This window comes from Pseudorasbora parva, chromosome 21 (assembly GCF_024679245.1).
Source record: "Pseudorasbora parva isolate DD20220531a chromosome 21, ASM2467924v1, whole genome shotgun sequence".
Classification (NCBI taxonomy): domain Eukaryota; kingdom Metazoa; phylum Chordata; class Actinopteri; order Cypriniformes; family Gobionidae; genus Pseudorasbora; species Pseudorasbora parva.
In genome coordinates, this window is record NC_090192.1 from 33,232,999 (window position 1) to 33,260,864 (window position 27,866).

The 27,866-nt window shown below is 37.2% G+C and overlaps 1 protein-coding gene across 7 annotated transcripts in view; it reads right to left on the reverse strand.

The window, feature by feature from the left end:
- sdk2b (sidekick cell adhesion molecule 2b) overlaps positions 1-27,866 on the reverse strand; it is a 396,614-nt gene that overhangs the window by 88,299 nt on the left and 280,449 nt on the right. For all 7 annotated transcript variants that reach the window (XM_067429560.1, XM_067429561.1, XM_067429556.1 and 4 more), the window contains exons 3-4: positions 15,855-15,961; positions 12,363-12,510 (exon numbers count right to left, since the gene is read on the reverse strand). In XM_067429560.1, the coding sequence (XP_067285661.1) occupies positions 12,363-12,510; positions 15,855-15,961 (255 nt within the window). The remainder of the gene's footprint in view (positions 1-12,362; positions 12,511-15,854; positions 15,962-27,866) is intronic.

Sequence of the window (27,866 nt, forward strand, 5' to 3'; positions counted from 1 at the left end):
ATCCTACTTTTAAGTCTGCTAAAGAATGCTGTTCAGAGAATTCATACAGTATGTTTGCATAGTATATCATAGAGTCTGTAGGTCAGTTTGAATTCCTCATTGATATTTTTTATTGACGCTCACTGTATTATTTAGAGTATTGTGTGTGAGAGTGATCGAGTGAGCATGTGTTACCTGCATGTAGAATAGATAAAGCATTTCCCTTCAGGTCAGTCCTATGTTCATAATAGAAAAAAAAATCTGTTTGAACCTCTCCGTGTTTACAAAAAGTTTTCAGTCCAATCGTCGTCGCCATCTAATGGCGTAATAATGTAACTTTTTTGTAACAGAAAAAAAAAAATTCCCAGCGGAAGCAAGGCTTTTAGCGATTTTACTTTACCTTTATATTGTTTGGCTTTAAATGCTTTATACAATTAATACGCCGCGTGAAACAGTGGTTTACAGTCAGTGAATTAACAACTAAAGTTGGGAAAATGTCATTAAGAATTCAAACCTCTGTCTGTTTTACAAAATCATTCATGGTCTGTCATCTCCTCCACTTAGTCAGTTTGTGAACATTAGAAACACCACACAGAGAGTAACACGAGGGTCGGCCCGAGGAGACTGTGTTGTTCCTCTGAGGAAAAGCACATTTAGTCAGAGTGCCTTTTCGGTCAGAGCAGCTCAGGATTGGAACTCAGTCCCTCAGAACATCAGAGAACTTGGCACATACACTCTGTTCAAAAATCATTTAAAAAACTGGCTCATAGCAAATCAGACATGTCAGCATTAATAAGTTTATGTGTCTTCCCTCAACACAACCTGCTGCCATTTGTGTCTCTGCTGTGTAAATGTGTATAATATTAATTCTTTTCTTTTTTTTCTTTTTTTTTAAACATGATTTTTGTTTATAGTAAAATTGTTTATTGTATTTAACAACAGGTTTTAAAGAGTTAAATCTGTTTTACTGCTGTTTATATTTGTATTGTTTTCTGTAATCTTTTTATTGTGTTTTAGGTAGACAATTTTAAGATCTGTCCAGGGACAACGGATGAAAAATAGCCTTTTGGCTAATTCTGGTGCATTTACAGTAATGTCGATTAATGTACACTGTCCCTGTTAAATAAACAAATAAAAAAAAAAAATAAAAAAAAAAATAAAGGGCGTTGTTAGGCATGACGCGGAGCGGAGCAAAACACTCAACACTTACGCCGGCTTCACACTGCACGCGTAAGCAGGGCGTAAGCAGCGCGTATTTTTTTCGGCGCCCATGTTAATCAATGAGTGCATTCACGCCGGCAGCAGAGGCAGCTCAGCGGCGCGTAGCAGGAGCAGAGCAGAAGCGGCAGTGCCGCGATCGTTTCGGCGCCAGGTCTATTTTTGACGCGCTGCTCACGATGAATTAAAGCCACAGTATATTGTTCTGATCAAAATTAACCTGGTTAACATGAAAAATAACACATTTAACCATGAAATAATTTAGTGAAGTGTTCCGTGTGTTTCTCAGTCACCATGACATCCGGCGCTGTGGAAGAAAAAAAAGTTCTACACAAAAAACGAAGTCACTGCCATAAGTTTTTGCCTGAACTACAAAACTAATTTTAAATAACGTATGCCAGTTTAGCTTAAATTAAATATGAATTAAATTATGTATATATTATAACTATATGCTGGCATAACAGAAACGATAAACAAAAAGCAAGTGGTGTCACAGGCAGTGTTCTTCAGTGTGCACCTGTCCTGGAAAGACAGCAATGGATGACACTCTCATCGTGGAGGTTTAGAAGCACACAGTTCTCTGTGATCCACACAGTTTGCTTTATAAAGACTTGCAAGTGAAGGAAAAAGCATGGGAGGAAGTTGGTGAGCGTGAGCGGCTCTTGGTGCTGATGGTACGTCATTTTAAAGTGTTTTTGACAGTCTTTCGTTGTCTCACGAATGAACAACTAAATATGGATAGGTAAATAAAATATACACACATTAATATAGCACACATACAGTATAGACATGTAGATAGACTATAATGTGCGTTTTGTCATTTTTTTAAAAACTTTGTTAGATAATTTGCTCATTTAGCCTACAATATATCATTAAGAAGTTTCCTCTTAGTTATTACAGTCATTTATGAATTATCTTTAATAGGTTTATGATGGGTAATGCATGTAAATTTGATGCCTTTCCAATATTTCAAGACAATTCCCTGAAGTTTCTCTTTTTAGCAGTGTGCTTTTCATGGACATAGTGCGATGGCCTTTCTTCTATCAAAAACTTGCACTAAACGAAATAAAAAAAAACATCAGAAACAAGTGAAACGATTTTTTAAATATAAAATTAGCTTCATGATAAATCTTTGCTTTATTTCCATTTCATATACATTAAAGAGAAATGCAAACTTATCCATTATAGAGTAGCCTACTCTGTACACAACTGCGCGTGACAACTGCGCGCGACAAACGCTGCCTGTGTGAAAGGAAAAAGTGCGCGCGCTGCTACTGCTTTACACACACGCTGCTTCGGCCCTGCCTACGCCCTGCTTGCGCGTGCAGTGTGAAGCCGGCGTTACTCTAACTTTTGATTCATTTAATGTGTTCTTGCTGAGTAAAACTATTAATTTATTTCAAGTGACCTAAAACCTTTGAACAGTAGTGCACTTATATTTAATTTTTTAGGCCAATTACATATAGCCTACAGATCTTTTTTATTTATTAATTAAAACAAAATTACTATTTAATCACGATGAATGCGGCTAAAGTGGGTAAGTTAAATCACGGCATGCTATATGTATGATGTTCTCAATATAATTCATTATCTCACGTTTATAATGAATAACGCATTATGGTTATTGTGTAATTACAAACTGTGTACGCTGGTTTTAAAGTAAACTGTTTTTTTACAGTAACAGTGTCTGTTACTCTAAAAAAAAAACGTGTTGTAACAGTTATTACAATGCATAGATAACGTTACACATCACTGACAAACCGACATTACAGAATTTTTTTTTTTTGTGCATTATTTTATTGCATTATTTTTATTGGCATTAGGTGTAACATCAATTTGTCATTGAACTAACATATACATCAGTAAACACATTAGTATCTCACTATGCTAATGTTACCCTGCAGTACATAAAGATAGGTCAAAGTGACATTACATTAACAAACCATTCAGAAACTTCCTGTGTAGCCTTAATTGTCGAATTTCGTTGGAGCTGTCATTTTGTCCCGGGTCCAACTCCGGTTAAAATTGATAAAGTTGCACAGATGTGCCCTCAGAGACTCCCATCAGAGTCCTGCAATGCATAAAAGTGGCTAAAACGGGTGGATTGTGACATTTATAAAATTCACGGGCGGGGATGCGGGCGGATAATTAACTCTGTGCGGGCGAGTAGTAGCGCGGATGAGACCAGGGCGTGATTGTGAATGAGCGTCACCTGCGAGCCACACCGGTCTCGAGTCCTCTGAGGGAGCTCGGAAGCATATAAGGACGAGAGATCACCTGACCTGGATTTGACGTTGAGTTGTGTTTATTTTTTATTATGTGTGTGCGCTTGGCAGATGTCCATGAGGGGCTGCCCACGTTACTTTCGTTTTGTTTGCTTAAAGTCTTTTAAATGTCCGCCGGTTCCGCATCCTTCTTCCCCCATCGAACATATTGTAGGCTATTACAATTTCAATGTCCAAATTACCATTAGCCTACACATACACGCAACAACGATATACCATTTGACCCATCACGTCACCACCACCGCGACATTGAAACTTTTGTTGATGCCTCTCGTAGCGCAGATGGAGCGAGCGTTGCAGGATGAAGTAAAAGTAAAGTTGGTGAGTGGAGTAGCTATATGAAATTGTTGACAATGAGTCTTTAAAGGCACTTTTGCCTGTTTCATTAGCCCATTCATGATGCTGGTGATGTTGAGAGAGGTGCAGGATAAAAAATAAAGCATTTTAATTTGAATGTTTTAGCGTGTGTGATTTATCGCAGGCACGGGTCAGGTAACGGGCCAAATATTAACGGGTTTGGGCGGGTACGGATTTAAATTTGATATTTTCACGGGTCACGGGTCGGATCTGGTGCTAAACCTTGCGGGTACGGGCGGGGGCGGGTCTCCAAAAATGGACCCGTGCAGGACTCTGACTCCCATCGCCATTCTTTCGCCTCTACTGTTGTCAACAGCACAAAAAACCTTGCGTCGTGCATGGCATCACATTCCACCGGGTGTGTGATAGTGTTCTTTTTTTCTCTCAGATATAGACATGAAATGTCTATACATAAATTACATAAATATTTATTGCAAAATAAACCCCTTCCAACCAGCTGCAGATGATGTCTCACTTATTATGGGACTGTTAGTTCCAGCATGCTAATGTCAAATTTATCTGGAAACAATTGAGTCGAGCTGCTGCCTATGAAAACATTTCAAATCAGTCAAATCTGTCAGAAGGGAGCTGCTAGGAAGACACTAAGACAGCTTTTGTGAGCTTTTGTAGACCAGCGTTGCTATGTGTGTGTTTGCTGACCCACTATAACAGTTTTATGTACACAATGGCGAGTGGAATGGCATTTGTCAGTGCAGTGCTCTTTTGGCACTCTCCGGGGAGCAGCAGGGTCTGCTGTCGATGACCTCTATTACACTTAGACAAATACGCACGGCACAAGCCACAGTCCCTTTAGAGGGAATAGGATCTCGAGTGAATATCACACGCACACAGGCATGGTAAATTTATCTGGGAACACTTACAAATACTGACAGCACACACACACACAGATCTAGCGCACACACGCATCACAAGCTGAATACAGGTGGTCAAATAAAACTGACAAAAAGAATATGCTTGAATTTTCCAGGGAAATGCCTAGGAATAGAAAGCCAGGAGTAAAGGAACACGTTGTGCACACATATGCGAGCAACACCTTTCTAACAAGCAAAAGCTAATGCTATTGCTGCAGCCAATATCTCAAGTTTTGCGATGCAGAAAAACAGAAGTAGCCCCTCTGGTGCCATCAGCGTCTGTTGAAAGGAAATCCTTTCTGACACTAGTCAAATATATTCAAGCCTCAAATAAAACCTCAATTTTACCACCTACTAACAGGAACCTGAGCCAGCCCATGTGTCTTAAGCGTTTAGCATAACCATCCTAGCTAAACTGCTGTAAGCCTTATATGTCAATGAAAAATAGATGCAATGCTAGTTTGGATTAAATCTGCAAGGCTCAATGACCTTGGCATCGGGAATGATATACAATCTATTTACGGTATGATTCAGTCAAATACTTCCTCACTGACAATGGTCAAATGCACAAACATTCTGAACAAATATTACAACTGTCTATGCATTTTTTTAACACTAAAGATTTTTCACAGCATTTTGCTAACATCACCATATTGCGTTTTGCAGGTGCAGATGGTTTAATTTATGTTACACGTACACATTTTGTGAAGCTGCATGACTAAGGGGCTGTGAAGCATTTTTTGAGGGAGAAAGATTATTTTTAGAAATGCACATAAATCTATATATAGGCATGTAAAGAGACTCATGGCTTGCATTTTGTTCTCCTGTGTGCTATTGTCGGAGGGAATAAATCAGTTTATTAAATTACTGTACGGAATTATTCAAATGAATTATCAGGACGCACTTCCTATATTCCCAGAATAGAAGAATATTCTAATGGGAAACATAAACATCTTTTTTAGATTAAAGCTACACTGTGTAACTTTTTTAGCTAAAAACACTTAGTTCTTTCAAAAATATGTGCTCATTAATGTATATTTACTTCTTTCAAGTTATAAAGTATTCTCATAAGTTTATAATATGCCATTGAAAATACATACGGGTGAGGGGTTCGAATGCCGGTCGCCATGTTGCCCCTCCATCTTGAAAGTACATTAGCCAAAGAGGGACATACCCGTAAATTCAAGCTTCGCCTTTCGCGTTTTAAAACTCGATGGCACCGTGTCGAATGTGAAGAGGGGGATTGCCATGTTAATCTTGGACTAAATCGGCCACCGTAGGAGTTAAAACGAAATCAGAATTGAGAGGAACAGAAACTATTATTCCCTGGAGGGTCATATACCTTTTTCACCGCTAGATTGGAGAAAATAATACACAGTGTAGCTTTAAAGCTTAAATTAAAACATGAAAATCACCTTTAATCAGAAAATCTCACTGATGCAAATGGGTAAAACTGGGTAAAACGTATATACTAAGAGAAATGCAGATATTTAATCACACTAAAATGAGTGATGTCAAATTTATAATACAGCGTTATAAATATAATCTCTTAATTCAGAGGCATGTCTGCATCACCCTTGTCCCGTCATCACTAAAACACACATTGCCCTGGGAATGACTGTCATTATGGAGGGAGTGGTTTGTGTCGGAGTGTGCCACAAGAGCTGCTGAAACCTTAACTGCCACACGTTTAAGGGTATCCTGTTAGAAATTATGTTTTAGAATAGAGAAACTCGAAGAGGAGAATTTCAAATGAGAAGCAGTCATCCAAACGCCAAGGACTATTGGCCTCTTATCTAAATCGAATTCTTTAGTGGAGTAGGTCGGAACGCAAGGGGCGAAAACTAAATAGAAAAACAGAACATCACCTTTCCTTTAAACTCTCGTTTGGAGTGGAGCAGCTCCTGGAATGTGTTTACCATCCGAGGTTCTGATTATACACAACATTAGCCCTCACAAATAACACAACAAATCAAATGCAGCCAGTGGAAAAGGGCCTTTCAATTGCATTCCCATTCAATAATGAAAGACTAATGGCTATTGCGGTTAAATGACTGCTTTCAAGCCGCTCTCTCGCTCCCTGTAGGCAGGAAGGTAATGAAGGGAGGGTGTCGTCTCCGCCATGCAAGACTGCTGTGGGACAAGTGGCACAGTGTCTGGATGCATCCAAAAAAACTGGATGAGAAAATAATCTATATTACAAAAAATAAAACAATGCAAATATTACAACCAAGCGGCAACCTCCCGCGATCTCTCTTGAAGCCAATACGGATGTAATGTAAACTGCAATTCATTGACTGGCCACTAGAGGCAGGCTCCAGAAGGGAGCAGAATCTCATTGAGCTCCATGTTAAAATTCCCAACTTTACAGCAAAAAAACAGATTTACAGCCTGGTACAAATTGTGGTTTTGGCTAATTTTGACCTTCATGACAACTGTAAGGGGGTTAATTTTTTTAACTCATTTGTTTACGCTATATAAAGCCTTAAAGTTCTGCATAATTAAGGGTGTGGTTACTTTGAGTGACTGGTGGACAGCCATTTATCCGCCGTCTATAGTCATTGCGTCACCTAAGCTCCGCCCACATCCCTTTTTGCCCAATTTCTGTTATACGGGAGTGACACGCGATAACGCGCTCGCAAGATGGCAACGCCCAGCTCGTCCCTACTTTAAGCTTTAGAATAGCTTATTGGAATCCTATGGGTGACGTCAAGGACACTACGTCCATATAAAGTTACAGCAGAAGGCTTCCCCCCCCTGAGCCCATTGACTTTTAAGGGACCCCTCAAACCGTGCGGTGAGTTTTGGCGGCGTAATGGAGAATGAATGACTCCATTGCACTCTGATTGGATATGATCGATTATGATCGGATATGATTGGTTAATGCGATGAATCCCACCTGTTGTTTTAGTGCACACTTTTGAATTGGCCTGAATGCAGATAATGATGGCGTCAATGAGAAGAGTAATTAAAAAGGAACAACACTTTGATATCACCGCTTTATGTCACGTCACAATCAAACTTGAAATGACCTGAAAACAAGATGCCTGCGGGGGGTATTAGTGAGTGATCTGCTTGGTGACATTAAAGGTACATCTTCATTTCTGCCCATGACTAGTGTGTACAAGCTTGATGAGTTATTAAAAAGACAAGCTGAACATTAGTTCACGTATACCAGACAGACATGGATGGATGGATGGATGGATGGATGGATGGATGGATGGCTATAGAAAAGGCAAAAAAATCAAGCTGAGGGAAGCACAGACAACAGGAGCAGCTGCGGAGTCAGGATGGAGTAGAGAAATAGTCCCAAGTTTTAGCATCTCAGGACAAAATTGTCTCATCAAGGGGAAACTAGAGTCAGGGGAGCGTGGAGAGAGAAAGAATGCTACTTCTGCTGGACAAGCTTTACCAATCTACAACTCAATTTACAACAAAAATCTGTTCACTTTCTTCTTGTCCAACACAAGAAAAGAAAAATAATAATAATTTAGTTAATGGGCAAATGTTGGTCTGGCATCAGTGGCTGCGCACACACAAACACTCAAGAAGAAGTGTTCTGAGTGAGTTAAATGGCTTTTTGAATTCCTATAACTGTTTTCAGCTCTCGCGCATTCATTTAAACCACCTTACTACATTAGATATCTATACAAATGCTACAGGAAAAAAAAAAAGTGTTTCTTGGGTCAGATTATAAAAGCCTGGGGCAAATTACACTATTCTATTACCTTCCACGAAAAAGCAATAGGCCTAAGTGGAATTTAATTAAAGAGAAATGGTTTGTTTATATATTGTATTGATTATGGCAGCAGTAATTCACTTAATGATGGTCAAATGATGCAGAAAGGCATTTTAATCAGGCATATATTCAGATGCACATTGCCTGACTGCATTGATGGAGGGAGGCTGTACAGTTCCAGCATAGTATGCTAGATTGTGGAAGTCAGTTAAATGTTTCACAACCTAGCGCTCTGAAATTTCACCCTGCAAAATGGGGAATTATGGTGTGAAAATTACATAAAGCACACATTTTTATGCAGTGTCTGCTGGTACCTGATTTGAATAATTCCTCTAGTAAATCAACTATAAAAATTATGCTATCAGCTGCATCAAATTATTTTTTTGTGAATTGCGTCTCCATTTAAACATTAGTGCATGTACGGTTCAGTAAGAAGTGCACGCTTAAAAACAACATGAAATTATAATTGACCACATTTACAGTCAGTCATACAGGTTTGGGACAACATGAATGTGAGTAAATAATGACAAAATGTTCATTTTTGGGTGAACTATCCCTTGAAGTGAAACCAGGCATGTGTTTTTTGCGCTTTTATTCCCAGCTTGATGCAGTTATCATTTTCATGTCCAGCGCCACATTGTTTAAATAGCAAATGCACTCGCGCACATCTGTCCGCCCATGGACGTGCTGGTCTGAAAGGGGTGTGTTCACAAGCATTGTTGGCGCGTTGCTTTTTTTAAGGCAACTGAATGTGACTGCGCCATTGACCGACAAAAACCTGGTCTAAAGTCAATACCGCAGTATTTTTGGTGTTATTTAGTTAGTAATATGAGCCTATAGACAGGTGCACAACACGCATACACTCTACTTTTTACACACACAGAGATGCAGCAGCACAAGAACATTCCAAACATTAAAAATTAAAGGATTCCTCTCTGAAGAAGTGTTTAAATTTTCCGCTTGCTAATTCCGCTTGCAAATTTACACCCAAAACACACCCATGACTCATTTAGAGACTAGGTACAAACCTATTTTTCATAGTTTTGATCTGTTGTTAAACTAGCAAAAGTGAATTCAGACATGCCCTATGAGCATCATGTGATCAGATCATTAAAATAGGGCCCTTAAGGTTAGAAGTTTGGAACAAACAATAGCCAAAATGTCTATCTACTGTATATACAGTATATATACAGTGCCACTGCTATGCAAGTGCTGTATAATATAATAGTCTATTTCACCCTCCACTTATTTATTTAGTGGTCACATTAAATGCAAATATAGTGTAATGTTGTCTTTTAAAACAAGAATGCTATTCTATAATTCATACTTTCCTTGTAACATAAACTTAACATAATTTTGCAAAATGTCAACAGCTCTGTTAACACAAATTAGCACTGTAGGCGACTCAAAAGCAAAGTGCTGGAAAATGTCATTTTATCATCCACAGCAGCGCTCCTGTGTGCTAGAATCTCAAAGTGGCTGAAGGGAGGCAGAGCTGTGAGGGAAAATGAAAACAAATGTCTCTCTCTCTCTCTCTCTCTCTCTCTCTCTCTCTCTCTCTCTCTCTCTCTCTCTCTCTCTCTCTCTCTCTCTCTCTCTCTCTCTCTCTCTCTCTCTCTCTCTCTCTCTCTCTCTCTCTCTCTCTCTAGCATTGATTATCCCGCTCTTTTCTGGGCTGTGTGATTGCATGATTAGAGGGAAAAGAGACACAGAGTGGATGAGAGGTGAGGGAGAAAGCTTTGTGCTTCTGAAAACTCTCCATTTCATGACCCTTGGGCGGCACAGCTAGTTTTCACCGAAACGAGGGCCACCAAAATGAGTACAATCTGACGAAAATAAAGAGAGAGAGATTAGAATTCACCAATCTAGAGCAGACCGAGTCAGAAGCGGCAGGACGCTCTCAGACAGACTAGCAGTCCTCCATGGGCGTCTCGGTCAATGTTACGCTTATTTCCATTTTTCACGGAGTCTTTGAAACTGCAACGGAGGTGCCAATGGCCTGATTAAAATTCAATTAAATGATTTTCCTGGAATAAATGTTATCAGCCCCACTCATTTGCACGAGGTAACCTTGGCTCAGAGCTAGAAACATACGCTCGTACGCGAGCAAGGCATATACGAGTGCAGGAAGGAGCATGGGATGGGTGAGGAAGACAGAAAAAGTATTACAGAAAAAAATGGAAACACTTGGACACACCACTCAGAGGCTTTGCAATGCCAGTTGGAAATAGTGATTCAATTGTTAAGGCCCCGAACAAACAGGTGTGACGTAATTTCAAACAAAATCAGACCAAAACGAAGTTCGTTTCTGGAAAAGTTTGCTCCACCTGATATTTGAACACCTTCAAACTACTGTTGGTCCATGGCGATTGTGTAAAAGGTAGGTGTGGCCCTGAGGCTCCGCCCTCTTTGATATTGAAATCTTCTCTGGTTCATTTTGGTCAAGGTGAAACATGAACACACTGGAGCGCTGCTTTATACTAGAAATTGAAGTTAATTCTAACTAAAAGCATCACTGAAAGTTTTTTTCATGTTTAATACTGTAAAGATGTTTAGTTTAAAACAATGTATTGTGCAAAGTGTGATATTGACGTGACTTTACTTGACTGGAATGCTGAATTGCAGAGCTTGTGAAAACATCCACATTGCTAAGATCATATGCTTTCTTAACTGCTGTTTTCTTCACAACATGCCTGTCCAAAACCTTAGTCCTAACCATATCCCCACCCCTAAACATAAACCTAAACTTACCCATAAGTTATCCCTAAAATCAGATAGAAATGATAATGAATAAAACTGATGTAGGATTGTTGTATCCTAAGTCTAAACTTGATTGTTGTAAGTATAAACTTGACATAAACAGTAAACTTGTCCCTAAAATTTGATTGGCTGATTGGAATGTTTTTCCAGGATCAGTAAATATATTGGGGCTTTTAACACTTTCCCCGCCAAATTTGCGTCATTTTTCATGAAAACAATCTTCTGCCATTTATGGGATTTTCTGGCTTTTCATATTTTCACTGTTATTCACTGGGGCCCTATGAAACATCTACTGAAAGAGTACTTAATCTTCATATCAATACACAGGAAAAGAAGAAGCAGAAACAAGCAATCTCATTTGCAATCATATGCATATGAAAATAAAAAAACTGCTAATGAAAGAAATGTTGACCAAGGACTAGGCACAGGACTGGGCAAGCATTAGAGGTGTTTGTTAGACTCGATCTACTGCATCTTTGTTTCATATCATTGCTCTGAATCTGATCTGGATGTAGTATTTAACAAAAAAACATGATTTTCTCAGCTTTTTGCTCAAAATGTTGCTGAAACTTACCCACATTCAAATGTTGATTAAAAAAAGAATACATGAAGCTATAGAATTAAAGGGGTTTGTTGTTTTTTGTTGTTGTTTTTTTTAAAGCAGGCGCTCTATTTCTTTTTGATATATTTACTTTTGTGAAAATTATTAAAAATGCTGGTGTTGGCTGGCAACTAAAAAAAAACGCAGATGGGGAAAGAGAGTTAAGTTAAAAAATCACTCAAAAAAACAAACAAAACTTAAACCACCCTAAATTTCATTGTGTTGACTGACATTATATTACAAAGCTACTAGACAGACAAACAGATAGACAGATGAACTCCTCAGAACATCACTCTTCTGAGAGCACTCACGCTAGCAAGTCAATAAATGTCTATGCAACAACAAAAACACCTCCACAAGCTCATACACACATTCAGAAACACACCTGGAGGCAATATACCAGTGTGCGTGTCTCTGGACTAAATGTATAGCTACAAAGATCCCTCAAAAACAATCATGTAAAATCAAACTGTTTGCGGGAAGAAGAAAAAAGATAAAGACAAAATAAAGTTGGAATTGGAAAAAGAAACCCAACAGATTCAGAAACTTACATTCTACTGCTAGGAGGGATTTTGCGGCCGTCTCTGAACCAGGTAACCTGTGGTTGAGGGAAACAGCGAATGTGAGGCGCCGGTATAACGGCTCCTTCTCCTTGGGATACGGCTTGGGCTCGTTCCCCTTCCTCAAAACTCCCCATATCTACAGACAAACACAAAACAAACGGCAAGAGTGAGCAAATTACACAACATACATGTGTTGAACTGTTAAATAGTGCATATGTTAGCATTTAGCACTCAACGTCTGTCTACATTCTGACTCATAACACCATTACAAATACAAACAGGACTTTAATTTCTGGTTCAAGTGCCCACATCAGTGGATGAAACAGTTGCAGTGTTATTAACGTTTGTCTTTTTGCCAGAGATACGCTGCAGAATTTTCCAGTGTTTTCTAGTGTCTTTCACCATCTGCTTCAGTTGGGCAGCGTTTGACAGACGTGCTCTGACACAGCGCCAGACATCGTCGCGGCTGCCGTCGGACTGGGGATGATATGTGCCAGCTAGCTATCGGCCATGACAGTGACCAGAACTGACTCATCCGAACGGACATTCACCATGTGTTAAATCAGCAGTCATTCTTATGTACACCCCTATCTGATTCAGCAGAATAAACGTCTTTTTTGCTTTAACACGGACACAAGTATCTAACTAAACTTCTTGTGAATAAAGAGATATATTCTTCTGGACTATCAACGGTAATGGTTTGTAGAGCAACTTTTACTCTCAACTTGTGTGTTTTAAAAGGGTAGTACACCCCGAAATGTACATTTTTTCATTATTCCCTCACCCTAGAAATAATATAAAGTCTAGGGTCTTTACAGTTTTTTTTTCAATAAAGTCTCTTATGCTTGACTAGGTGCACAAGGTACATTTATTTATCTCAAGAAAAAATGTAATTATTATTAATGTTGAAAATATTTGATACATTGCTGGCTAGAATTGATCTGAATTTGAAATCTTTTGTAACAGTCTTTACTGTCACTTCCACTCTCAACTTGTACGTTTTAAATGGGTAGGAGAGCCAAAAACGTACATGTTCCCATCATTTACTCACACTGATGTCATTCCAACTCTGTCTAAGGCGGAATGTTAGAGAATGAAGTGAAGTAATATGGAGTTGGAATAACATGAGGGCAAATAAATTACAAAACATTCACTTTTAGGTGAACTATTCCTTTTGTTGGCAAAGAAAGTTTGAAACAGACACATTTTGAGCTACACAATGTGGAAGAGATTTCAAAAATCAAAGGCAGTGTCTTTAATTTCAACAGCATTATTCATCAAAAAAGCTCATTAAGAAAAAAACACTTACAAAAATAATACAATATCTAGCATGGCATTGTCCTGCTTTTGATCTTTGATATCACAATGTCGTTTCCTATGTATTGACTCCTCTATTTGATTGCTTTCACTTCATCCTTCAAACAAAACTAAAGGTAAATGGATGTCAATTATTGCACAGGTGCTTGAAAAGGAAATTAGAAAAGCAAATAAGGTCTAAGTACTTCCATCTTGACCAAAAGTGAAGCACTTCTACATATCCTGAAATGAAAGGCAATAATAAGAAGCGATGGCCTGATACATAAGCCAGGCTTATTAATTCGACAACAGTCAGCCATTTTTTTTTTTTTTTTATTTTTTTTTTTGCATGGTCTGCTAACTATGAGCACATGGCGATTCACAGACGCGTTAACTTCAATATGAACTCAGCAAAAGACGACATCTAACAGCTGTCCAAACACAGCCCTGACGTCCAGGCTAAAACAAGGCAAAATTTGGGCTGTCAGTGAAAATGTAATAGATGTCAAAAAAAGGCATGTCCAATAAATGAAACTAAACACCTTGTAATAACTGTTGACAATGCTTATATGATTGAAATATCATTTTGGCAAAATCAAAATTGCTTTGGGCTAGAAATGGGTTACTCATAGCCAGATTATGTCTATAGTTAACCGAGACAGAGGTGACATGATGGCTATTACCTGCTGGGAAGGTGCTTGTGTCAATAATAAAATAATACAATTTTGAGTAAACAATTTGAGTTTTTTGAGTTTATTTTAAAATCAGTCTGTTATGCTCACCAAAGCTGCATTTATTTGGTCAACAAATACAGTTAGTATATATATATATATATATATATATATATATATATATATATATATGTATATATATATATATATATATATATATATATATATATATATATATATATATATATATATATATATATATATATATATATATATATATATATATATATATATATATATATATATATAAAATAAAATAAAATATTATTATTCCTGTGATGGCAAATCTGAATTTTTCAGCATCCTACCTCTAGTCTTAAAGGGTTATTAGTCCACCCAAAAATAATATTTATGTCATTAATGACTCACTCTAATGTCGTTCCACACCCGTAAGACCTCCGTTCATCTTTAGAACAGAGTGTAAGATATTTTATATTTAGAACGAGAGTGTATGCACACTATACTGTCCATGTCCAGAAAGGGAATAAAAACATCATCAGAGTAGTCCATCTGTGACATCAGTTAGTTAATTAGAATCTCTTGAAGCATTGGAAATACATTTTGGTCCAAAAATCACAAAAACTACAACTTTATTCAGCATTGTCTTCTCTTTCCTGTTTGTTTTCAATCCTCAAATAAAGATTCAAACGGTTATGAATTAGAAGATTGATTCATGAGTCGGATCGCGTGTCAAACTGCCAAACTGTTGAAATCATGTGACATTGGCGATCCGAATCATGAATCAATACGCGGATGGATAACTGTTTGAATCTTTATTTGAGAATTGAAAATAAACCAGGATGAGAAACAACTTTAAAGCCGATTTCCTCAATATTTCAAATTTTTTTTGCACCCTTAGATTCCAGATTTTCAAATAACTGTATATCGACCAAATATTATCCTATCCTAACAAATATATCAATGGAAAGCTCATTTATTATAAAAAATGTACCCTTATGAGTGGTTTTGTGGTAATAATTTACAGTGAATCTTCTACTGTTTTTGACAGATCAGCGAGCAGGAAGCGAGTGCTTACGGACAGGAAGTTGCTTCACTCACATACTCTGAGTCAGAGAACTTCAATAATGACCGGTGAGAGGACAGTAGGCAGTGAAACTTGAATCTGGCTTGAAACACCAGAGACTTGCCACTCGGTTCAAGCGCAGCAGCTGTTCCTCTTGCTAAACAGATTATAAAACGGAGGAATGAATTAAATTCTGTGAGAGCGACACGATTGGTCCACACAACCTCATCAATCTAATGAGGAAGTTAGAGAGGACCAGCTGTGGCATTGGATAGGAGCTTTTAATGAAACACAGGTACGTCACCCGCACCAGCAACAGCTGCCGCTCCTGTGAAAGACACACACTGACACACACTAGGGCACAATTTTGTCGCAAGGATCAACAAACACACAATTCGAAAGTGGTGGAGAGTTACTATGGTTACTCACATGCCACTTGTACTTCGGTTCTCCTCTGTAACAACGCTCCGACTCTGTTCCTCACAATACACCGATAGAAGCCAGCATGCGATCTGTCCAGAGACGGAATCAAATACCTGTGAGAGATAAAACATAGCGGGTTTACTCTCCAAAACCACAATAATGACTATGCATCAAGCGTAATGTAATGACAAACTGTCAGAGTGCCTTTGTGATTCATAAGCGTTTTATGTATATGTGCAAATGGCTCTCATTCATTCTGTCACTGCCGTCCTTTGCAAACATCTCTGTAATCTGTCAAAACACTCAGGCTCACACAAACACAGCAGAGAACGTTGCTTTTTCATTTCTATATAGGTTCCTTATCTTTTATGGAGGAAATCCTGAGAGAATATAAATAGCTACAGCTATAAAATATATCTTTCCCTTATTCCCATCTCATTGTGATGACCTTGAATACCTCTTTTTCAATGCACAATGTAAATGTGCTCACATGACCATCTTCCTTTCAGTAGGTGGCGCTCTAACATACACAATGACTATGTGGAAGTATAAGCTGCCCCAGGTTCTAGTGAGTAAATAGCACACGATTAGACCATGTCGCAATAGTTTTATGTTCCTGTGCACGAGTCCCTTGTTACTTTCATTATAGCCAATATGGCAGAAAACCAACTGAGACTACAGAACTGTTAATTACTTGCTTCTGTTGTTCGTTTGTAAAAGACTGAATCATACAGAGAATGAATTAACAGCAATGAGATGAAACAAATTTCCTCGTGTTTGACTGATAATGATCAGAGCAATGAATGTCTGTCATTTTAAAGTATAAAGGATCATATGCACTAAAAGTGCACAATGCATGCAGACTTTTATGAAACTTTTAATGGTGTTTTTTTTTTTTTTAGCCTGGCAGTTATATCAAATACATCAACAAATGCAAACTATTAATTTTACTGGTCAAGAATTGCATGGCTATTGAACATAAAATATATTCTAAATGGGTATAATTATATTTAGTCCTTCAGTACTTTGCTTCCAAAAAGGATAAAATGAATTTTTACGGAGCACCGGACATGACTGCAAGAAAACAAAAGTAAATTGTGCGCACGATTTAGTAAATCGCGGGATCATTTTTTTTTAACATCACCTAATGCGCAGGGCTTCGTAAATTTTACATGTTTAACTGTTATATACTTAATAATTGCAAAAAAAAAAAAAAAAAAAAAAAAAAAAAAATATATATATATATATATATATGTATATGTATATGTATATATATTTACATACATATACATATACATATATGTATATATATATATATACATATACATATATATATATATATATATATATATATATATATATATATATATATATATATATATATATATATATATATATATATATATATATATATGTATATGTATATATATATATATATATATATATATATATATATATATATATATATATATATATATATATATACTTTTTTTGTACTAATCTAAGTCTCTATGCAATCAATTTAATATATATATATCTTTAGATATATCTATATATATCTATATATATATATATCTATATATATATATATATATATATATATATATATATAGATATATATATATATATATATATATATATATATCTTTCTTTGTGTCAATAATGAATGGACAAACATTTGATTGCTAAAATATTTCTACATGTGAGTGTCTGTTGTAAAACAAGCAAAGATGGGAGATTTCAAATCTTCTAGCTGAGCAGCCAGTTGTGAAGAATGAAAACGCCACATCTTTTCTCTTCTTTATACACCAACTAAAACTTCATTACTTTAATTCACCTCTTATTGTGAAGTGGATGAAATCAGATCATCTTCCAGAGCATTTTAATTCAGATAAACCACATTTTCTCTCAGCCCGACTGACCTGAGCTCAAATTAAAATGACCTGAAGGCCCATGGGCCGCACATTACTGGACTGGAATGCTCTCCGACCTCCCAGATCAATGATGGAGGGAGATAAAAGAATGAAACTGCACAGAAATGAGCGGGATAGAGGGAAGGAATGCGAGAGGGAGATGAGGAAGACACTCTGCATTTCGATCTAGATGCTTTAAAAAGCCATTGACCTCAGATGCCAATCAATACAAACAATGGAGTAGAGACAGTAAAGAGATCTGTCCAGACGCAGAGAATGAGACGGAAAGAGAACATAATGCGGAAAATAAGAAACAAGAAAAAGTCCACAAACAAAGAAATGAGGATGATAGAGACAGAAACACATGCAAACGGGGAAACAAGTGGACAGTGATTGATTAGCCAGACGCTGTTAGAAGGTCAGTAGTGTGTTTTTGTTTTCATTCAGTCAAGGCGTCAACATTATCTGTCACTCAAACTGCCGCCGTCTAAATACACTGTAAAAAAAAAAAGTGTATTGCCTATTGAATTCACATTTTGTAATTGTGTACATCGGTCTCACATGAATCAATTAAGTTAAACAAACATAAGTTGTTTATGTAACTTCAACATCATGGAATTAATACATTTTAAGTGACTCAAATAAGTAGTCTCAAAGTAAATTTGATATGGCTCCCTGACATGATTCAGACATTTAAAGCTACACTGTGTGATATTTTCCCCCATCTAGCGGACCATCCAATGAATAATAGTTTCTGTTCCTCTCAATTCCGATTTCGTTTTAACTCCTACGGTGGCCGATTTAGTCCAAGATTAAAATGGGAATCCCCCTCTTCACATTCGAGATGGTGCCATCGAGTTTTAAAACGCGAAAGGCGAAGCTTGAATTTACGGGTATGTCCCTCTTTGGCTAATGTACTTTCAAGATGGAGGGGCAACATGGCGACCAGCATTCGACCCCCTCACCCGTATGTATTTTCAATGGCATATCATAAACTTACGAGAATACTTTATTATGTGAAAGAAGTAAATATACATTAATGAGCACATATATTTTTGAAAGAACTAAGTGTTTTTAGCTATAAAATAAACTAAAAAAGTTACACAGTGTAGCTTTAATTTCATTATTAATTCCTCCACTTCAATTTCATATATTTTAATGTTACACAACTGAATTATAATACTGCACTAGCTAGTTTACAAACTTTTATCTTGCAATACATTAGCATCTTAAATGCTAAGCATTAAAAGCGCCTTCAGAAAAGCTGTTATGACATTAGATGTTTTAGTCAGCAGCCTAAGCAAATGCCCCACTCTTTTCCAAATGGTGTAATTTAAATTTTTATAATAATTCCAACATTCAGTGGGTACTTCAGTGCTGGGAAAATGAATCTGTATTTAAACTGGGTCTTTAATGTAGTAGAAATCCTAAATTATTTTTGAATTTGGTGCTTTCTAGACTGAGAAAAGACAGAAAATATATTTTTTTCTCATGGGGATGAAAGACTACAATTCCCAGAATGCTTCGCTGCCCTACGAGGCCACTCCCAAAGCCACCGCTACTGAATCACTGATCACTTTCCCACCGTGTTCATCTTCATAAAATGGGGGCTTGGGGTCATTTGAATGTACTCCAGGGTTTCAACTGATATTCTACTGATTTCTAGAATTTGAACAAACAGTATAAATATTTTTTTCTTAGTGTACACTCTTGACTTCTTTAAAGAGCCAAACTGTCTTTAGATAAAATACAAGCTGTACTTCACATCAAAATGAGCTGTGGTCCGAAATCACATAGCCAACTCTCTTTTATTTTGAATAATTATTACACAATCACTAAAAAGTACATTCGATATAGTATGAATGTGTGTAGTATGAATGTATATAATCTGGACGTACTATATTCGCCATGCTGCCCTTATCACATGACCTACAGTTGCGTCGCTTCACTTCCATTCTTCTTTCCCTTGGCCTCATGGGAGAGTGAAGTAGATAGTCCATTGTATGCACACTTCAGAATCTCACCGGAAGTAGGTCAGTAGATTCAGACATACTTCATTTGTCACATAGGCGTACTGTTTTTCTTTTACGATGTATGCAATTTTAGATTTAGCATCAGACTACAGTCCATTAGAATAGAAGAGCTGTTAGTGGCTATTATCTAGTACCACACTGATTCCAGACCTGTAGTTTAACCTACCGCTAACCGCGGGAGACGAAAGATTGTGTGGGTGTGGAGCAAAACTGCTGGAGTTTTGAAGTGAAAGAGGTATGGTACGGTTTGAATGACGGGTGTCTTTTTAGAAGGCATGAGTTGAAGAGAGCTGTTATTAACAGACTATAATGAAATATCAAACGATATTAGCAATGAGGTTAGCGGGTTGCAGATCCTGCCAGGCATGGTAAATTGCTTCTTGTGTGAAGTATATTAGCGCTAATGGACTAATTAGGAAGTTTGGGAGGCTGGTGGGGGGTATAGTTTTTAGTGTGATAGTGAGACAAAGCTTCCTACATGGCCTGAAACATTGGGCTGCCTTCACCCCTGGAAGCTGCACATGCTACATGAGCCAAACTCGACTGGATAAAGAGAGGTCCCAGATATTATGTATATAAAAATTGTATTTCAAATACATACATATTCACACACTTCTGTTGAAAAGTTTGGGGTATAGGTGCTATTGATTATATTGCTATGTGAAAGATGTTTCTTATACTCACCAAGCTGGCATTTATTTGATCAGGTATACAATTTAAAATAACTATATATATATATATATATATATATATATATATATATATATATATATATATATATATATATATATATATATATATATATATATAAAATCCTGTGATTGAAAAAGATACATTTTCAGCATCATTACTGTCACCGTTATCTTTTAATTTATTGGCTTTTTTCATATCACATAATTTAGTAATCATCAAAAATTAGGTATTACGAACTCAAAATTAATCTTGTGAAAACCGTTTTGAAATTGACATTGTGTTACCATAGAATTGGTACTCTAAGTATTTCTAGTGGGCTACTCCCATAGTGGGAATTATAAGGTTTCATATTACAAAATGTATTTGAAGTACTTTATAATCAAAACTTTTATATATCGTATTTTATATATATTTTTATATCGTTCCGAAAGGTCAGTCTCAAAGTTCCTATTTTTTTGTGATATTTTGACAAAAAGTTACGTAGTATTTTTGCAGTAAAATATCCAAATACCACCAGGCCAGTGTTATATATTTTGTTCAGGTGAGTTCTTATAATATCACAAATGTTTCCAACGAGTTGTAAATTGTGAGAAAATTGCTATTTCAACCAAGGAGCCGGGACGTCTGAGGGAGTCGCCTGTCAATTAAGTCATATCTGTGTTACCCTCAGTTTGCGGTTTAATTCTGCACAAGAAACACACTCAAATTTAAACACACTCAAATTTAAACACACTCAAATGTATCTAATATGATGAACAGAGATGTGTTACCTCATACTCATGACCAGAACAGCAGAAATGGTGCCGGCGACTGTGTACCGTCATAATAAAAGTCCCGCTGCTCGCGAGGTGTGTTGCGTTCATCTCATTAACACTTGGTCCTGCTCTGCTTTACACTACAGTAACGTTAATAACTGCATCCATGAACATGATTTCTGCCCGAGTCCTAGCCCGATTCTTTTCCACTGGCTGTGAGATGAAGACCACATGTCCCAAAATTCTGAGCTCAAACTGAGTGTGCAATGACTTGTGGGTAAATTTCCCTCTCCACTCCCTGTATGTTATATATTGATGCCCTCTTGTTACCTACAATTTATAATCTCACTTTAAAGAGCCAAACAGCCTGTAAAGTCCACTTTCCTCACTGGGCACTATCACCCAATTGGACTCAACCGTATTCTGACAGATGGTGCTATGGCTCTGAGTTTAACCTTGCAGAGTTTCGTAAAGAATAAAATCGCGCCACGAGCGGCATATTCAGGGTGACTTCCTCTCTATCTTTCTCCCTCCCGCTCCTTCTTTCTCTAATGAATATAATTAACCTTTAAAGAGCTGTGAGCTTGTGCAGCAGGTTGAGAGAATCAGTTGGGGCCGGGGCTTCAGACATTGATTGATTGATGTTCCAGCCAACAGAGCGCAATGTCAGGTCCCCTTTAATTAGCCCTCCTTTTACGGAGAAGAGAAAAGAGTGAGAAAGCACAGGAGCAAAAAGCAGCAGATGAAGTTCAAACGCCCCTGACCGAGACGGCTGACAAACAGACACCCGCCTATGCTGATGTTGCCTTGGCAACCCAACACTGTTGGACAAACTGGTCAGCCTCGCCGTGATTTTAACCTATTTACGGGAGCAACTTTTCAGAGATGACAAAGAAAAACTTTCCACGCAATGAACTTGAGCATTGAACTAGTTTGGTTCAATGAAACTCCTGCCCACAGAATGTTATTTATGCACACAAACATGCTTATACAACACGATCTGAGCTTTAATAATTGACTATCACTGGCCAGCATTTCTTTAGGTCTTGAGATTCTCAGACTGCCTTTATTGAATTAAATACGTTTTCATCACATTTCATCAATGATATTTTAAGACCCCTGGAGAGGTTAAAGAACTCGCCGGACATCAATATGTAGAAAAATACTGAAAAGGTTTGAATGTATTCCATCATAACTGAGGCTCAAATGCTTCACCATCTAGTGCTAGTCAGCCTTACCGCTTTCAATAATCATTAACAAAAGATGCTGCATGAATCAGTCATACTGTTTGCCTGCTACCTTCTATAAGATCACACTGTAGGACATGGACTTAATAAAGTTGGGTTTGACATGTATGTAGACTATACGATGATGACACCTATTGTATCGTATAGGCTACGCGGAAAGTTGGTATAGAAGAATAAAATGACACCAGTATGTGCTAGTGGTAAACAAATAGAGCAAGAGGAATCACCCTTTGCCGGAAAAAGAGGAGGAAGCGAAAGAGGAGAATATAGGCGCTGTTGTGGCAGAGGAAAAGAGACCAACTTAGCATGTCAGTTTTGCAAATGGAATTGTAGCGCCATGTTGCGTTGATCAATACGCCATTTAATATTGCATTTTATAAAAAAATGTATAGGTCTGAGCAGCAAACACACTGTGAGATTAACATGTTACATTTCTGATACAATCAGAAAAATATTGGCGGCTATCTTTGGTCAGAAGACCATGACAATGGCCATATTTGAACCTCTCTCACTTTACGATGTAAGACCATCGTTTAAGAGCCATGACCACAGAAATAGCCACTTTGTGATGTGATCAATACACTGTAAAAAAACAAACCGTAAAAAAAAGGAATTTTCTTGCAGCAGGTGGGCCAGAAAATGTCTGTTTAAAAACAGAAAAATACTGTCATTTAAAAAAAACATAGATAAACTGTAATTTTTTTTTTTTTAAATGGTAGAACTTAACCGTAAAAAATACGGTAGCATATTTTTAGGTTTTACGGGATAGGATAGTCTATTTTACAGTTCAAAATCGTTTAATTTTAAGGTTTATATTGTAATTATGTGTACACTGTAAACAATTTACGGTACTTTTTTTATTTAAATTATGTTAAATTACCAACCTATTGAAATACTAATATCTCTTATGTACCTTTGATATACAATAACAACCACCAGATACAGTGGTGATGAGAATCACATGATGAATCAAAGCTCATCACAAGCAGCTTTTATAGGAGGACAATACTACTAATATATGGAAGGTGTCATTCACACAAACACTAAACACCTAGAAATCTAGACGCACCCTAGCGGCAGCAAATCTAATCTGCCCGCGAGTGTGGTCTAGGAACTCTCAATACCCTGTAAATGCCAAACTCTTGCCGGGCCAATCACATTATGTATAGAGTCGGTGGGCGGGGCCATAATGACGACGGCTGAGTTGCGTTTGCGTGCTTCAAGTAAACACAGAAACTTGCAAACGACGATCTTTCAAATCAGCTTCGACCGCAACTCTGGAAGACTTGGAGTTCAGCTTTTCTCTGAGAAAAGAATGGCACTGAAGTCATTCTTAAAAAGGGAAGATGTGTTCAGAGTTTTGCCAACCAGATACGGCGAATGTTTAATCTATCAACAAGCTCTGCTTCACCTTCGTTGCTCTGGTTGGTTGAAGCTCTATCCTATCGCGTGCAGAGGGAGTTTGAAAGACAACCGTTTATCCCGCCGCTCAGATTGAGCCCTGTCAATGGTGAGTTTCCAGACCAAACATCTTGATGTGGGTCTGGCTTGTCAGGCTAATAAACACCATCATGGTAACACACAAATGTAAAACATGCAATAAACAACTAGTTACCGCTGCTGTGGGTATATTTATAATACAGCGTGTTAGAAACAGGAGTTATGGTGTAAATTAGCATATTTCTCTCTTTTCATTGCCATTATCAATCTCACTCTATTTTCCCCCTCTTTTTAAAAGGTGTGAAATCACTACAGTGGAGTATTGCTTTTGCCTTTTGGGCAAATCAGGGAATATTTTCAATGTATACTCTCATTCACCGTTATAAAAGTTAACCTAACTATGAAGACTTCCGCTCTGAGAAACCCAGAAATGTGAAAAGGGTCTATTGGTCATCTTTCATTTGGGACAGCTCAAAAGTGTGCAGTGTGTACTGGGCATGAGTCTGGTTAGTTTTTCTTTGTTCTCCAGCATCTAGCATCTAGTTGGTTCCTGCTATGGTTATTAATTAATTAGATCGCACATGTTTGTATTCAATCGTTATCTTGTAAGCCCTTCAGTTCTTTCAGTTCATTGTCTGGTGTTGTTTGTGTTTTGTGCACACTGCTATATTGCTTTAATCATTTAGCTCATTTTCAAACTAGATCATGACACATACAGCCCTGTTGAATAAAGCTTTTATATAAAAGTCAATATAAGTCAAGTATATATATATATATATATATATATATATATATATATATATATATATATATATATATATATATATATATAAGTATATATATATACTTGACTTATTATTTTGTGGGAAATTATAATATTGTTTAAACGTAGCCAATGTATGTATATGTTTTTCCCTTCTCTTTATAATAGGTGAATTGATTTGTAACAATTACTTTTAAACATTTTTAAGACACCTACAATGAGCTACAAGGTTGTTATTTCCTGATGAAATCTACTCATGAAATGTAAAAAAAATCTCTACCAGTCAGAGAACTGAAGCAAGCAAATGATATCAAAATAACTCTGTAGCACCCTTCCACTTACATGATGTCCATCTACATACACTCTCAAAATAATTAAACATTAAAAATATTCATATTTTGCAATGAAAAACATCTTTAAAGAAATAGATTTTTATGCATCCATGGCTACTGAGAAAATGGACAGGTACTGTTGTACTCGTATATTCTGGATTCAGCTTCCAAACAAATTCTGTCCAAATTAAGCTGTTGAATTTTAAAGACCATTCCCAATTCAGTCCTGAATGGTGCACAACTCTGGCATGAATTGCATGCTTATGAACATATTCAACATTGTATGTAAGGTCAGATTGCAACAGTTCCATGGGGAGGTTACTGGAGACCAGATTCATACACTCATGCATACACTGATTCACCACCAGACATGCACACACACACAGTTATACTGAAAGAATGCTGATTGGAAGTCTCATATTTCAGGTGCGGAAAAGAAACCATTAGCATTGTCTGGACTGGATGCTCTTTTCAGTAAGTGTGTTGGTATCCGGTAACAGACATCCAGAAACGTCACAACAGACCACGCTAATATTTACATGAAAAAAGAAAACAACAGAACGCTTTTGCTGCTCCAGTGCTGTCTTTGACTTTGCGTGGTTTCAGGCAAAAAGAATGAAAGGAAGAAAGCAGATCTTTTTTTGTACAGGCCTACGCTGTAGGTGATTCAATTTGCTGGGAGCGAAACGCAACATCGTCTCAGCCTGCAGGCGCTGTTACAGGAAGCACTGATAACATCTGCTGCCTATGGAATAATCAGTGCATATAGTTGATGAATGGGACAGCCTTTCAGTAACCAAACAACAGCGGTACTTGCTGTTATAGTGACACTAATGGCGGTTATGTAGAAATAAGAAAAGATTGTTTGCTTATATAAGAAATAATAGTGAAGCACTGTTTATTTCAGTACTTGAGATAACTGTAAGCAGTTTATCTGACTAGGAGCCAATAGGAGCTATTTTAACAATCTGAGTGCATGGTCTGAGGTCTATGTCGCAGGTGCAAGTTTAACAACAGAAAAAAAAAAAACTGTCTGCGCACCAGACACTAGTCCAAAAGGGTTGTACCTATAGGCTCTTAATGAGTCATGGGTGTGTTTTGGGCGTAACATGCAATAAACCAATCAGAGTCTCATCTCCTATTCCCTTTAAAAGCCCGTTGAGCTTACACCATGGAGGAATTTGCAAGCGGAAAGACTGAACACTTCTCCAGAGAGGATTCATATATATATATATATATATATATATATATGGCATGCTTGTGTGCTGCTGCGCATCCCTGTGTGTGTAATAATCAGAGTGTACATGCGTTGTGCACCCACCTATAGGTGAATATTACTAATTAAATAACACAAAAAATACTGCACTATTGACTTTAGACTATGTGATTAATCGCGATTAATCGTTTACAGCCCTAGTATGCATTGACATGACTTTCCCGTCGGAACACGCCCCCTAATCCAAGAGCCTGCTGCATGACTGGATTTAATAGGGGAAACTGCAAAAACACGAGTAAAGCAAACGAGTATCCTTTTAAACTAAAGGTTAGAATCAATAGTGGTCCTTACAACTTACCAACCATTGATTGTGAAACCATTGATATTGACATGCAGCCAGGAAGCGTGTTTCCTGAAATTAATAGTTTCATATCGTCCCGCCCTATATTTTTAGTCTGTGTTTATTTAAAAACTTCCAACTATGCAGACTATAAAATGATAAACATTTAATTGATGAGTTGTCAATATAATATATGGTGTTATTTTAGTTCAACAAATCCACATTTTGCTGCCTTTCCCATTTTCGATGTTTTGTGTGTTTTTCACAGCATTCGCGCTGAAAACCAAAGCTGCCACTGAGTCTGTCTGCCGCTCAGTGGACGTAACGTAGTCACTCCGGCCAACGGTGACAAAGCGTGCACATACGATCTAATGTTATCAACTTCAAATTTCCTAATCAAACACTCCTAAAAATCTATGTACAAGGTCTTAATAGAACTAGGAAAAACCTGTTGAAACCTGATGAAAATCATGTTTATGGATACAATTATTGTATAAGAAATGTTGATACACTCCTGTTTATACGTATATAGGTAGAACAAAGTGTAAATAGAGTGAAAATCCAAAACCAAGAAGTTCCAATTGTATATTAAAGGATCTTTCAAATAATTTCTGCAAGAACCCTTAGTGGTAACTCATCTCTGCCATCCTCCAGACAAGGCAAATAATTTCACTGAACTCTAGTTAATTTGTGCAGATCCAGCGTGAAATTGTCCCTGTTAATGTGAAAATATGGTCTGAGAGTCAGCCGTGAGAGGAACTTGTTTGCTGAGATTTTAACACGAGAAATGAAAACCATAGAGCGAAACCTGGACACCAAACCAAAGGATAAAAGAACGAAAAGCAGAGAGAATAGCCTTAAAAAAATCTGAAAATCATTTCTCTCTCTGTTTTTTATTCTTTCTCTTAAAGCAGTGTTGTTATGATACAAGCCCTTCAGAAAAAGGCAGTTAAATAAATAGATACAATATGTATTGTAAATACAGTTCTGCCTGAAGTGAAAATTATACTGTGCACATTCAAACCTATGGCTGTCCTTGTATAATGATTTGAGTGGTGGCAATTATTGAAGAGGCAAGACTATGAGTGTGTATCATCCTAAATTTGGGTCTATTGTTCACAATATCAACAATAAAATAACAGGTTGATTGTTAAGATAATTACTTAATTTACCAATCAACCAATCTATCAATAAATCAGCCAGTCATCAAGTGATTGACAATTGATGACAATCAACTGTCATTAAAGGTGCACTATAAAACATTTTCCGTCCGCTAGGGGGCGCCT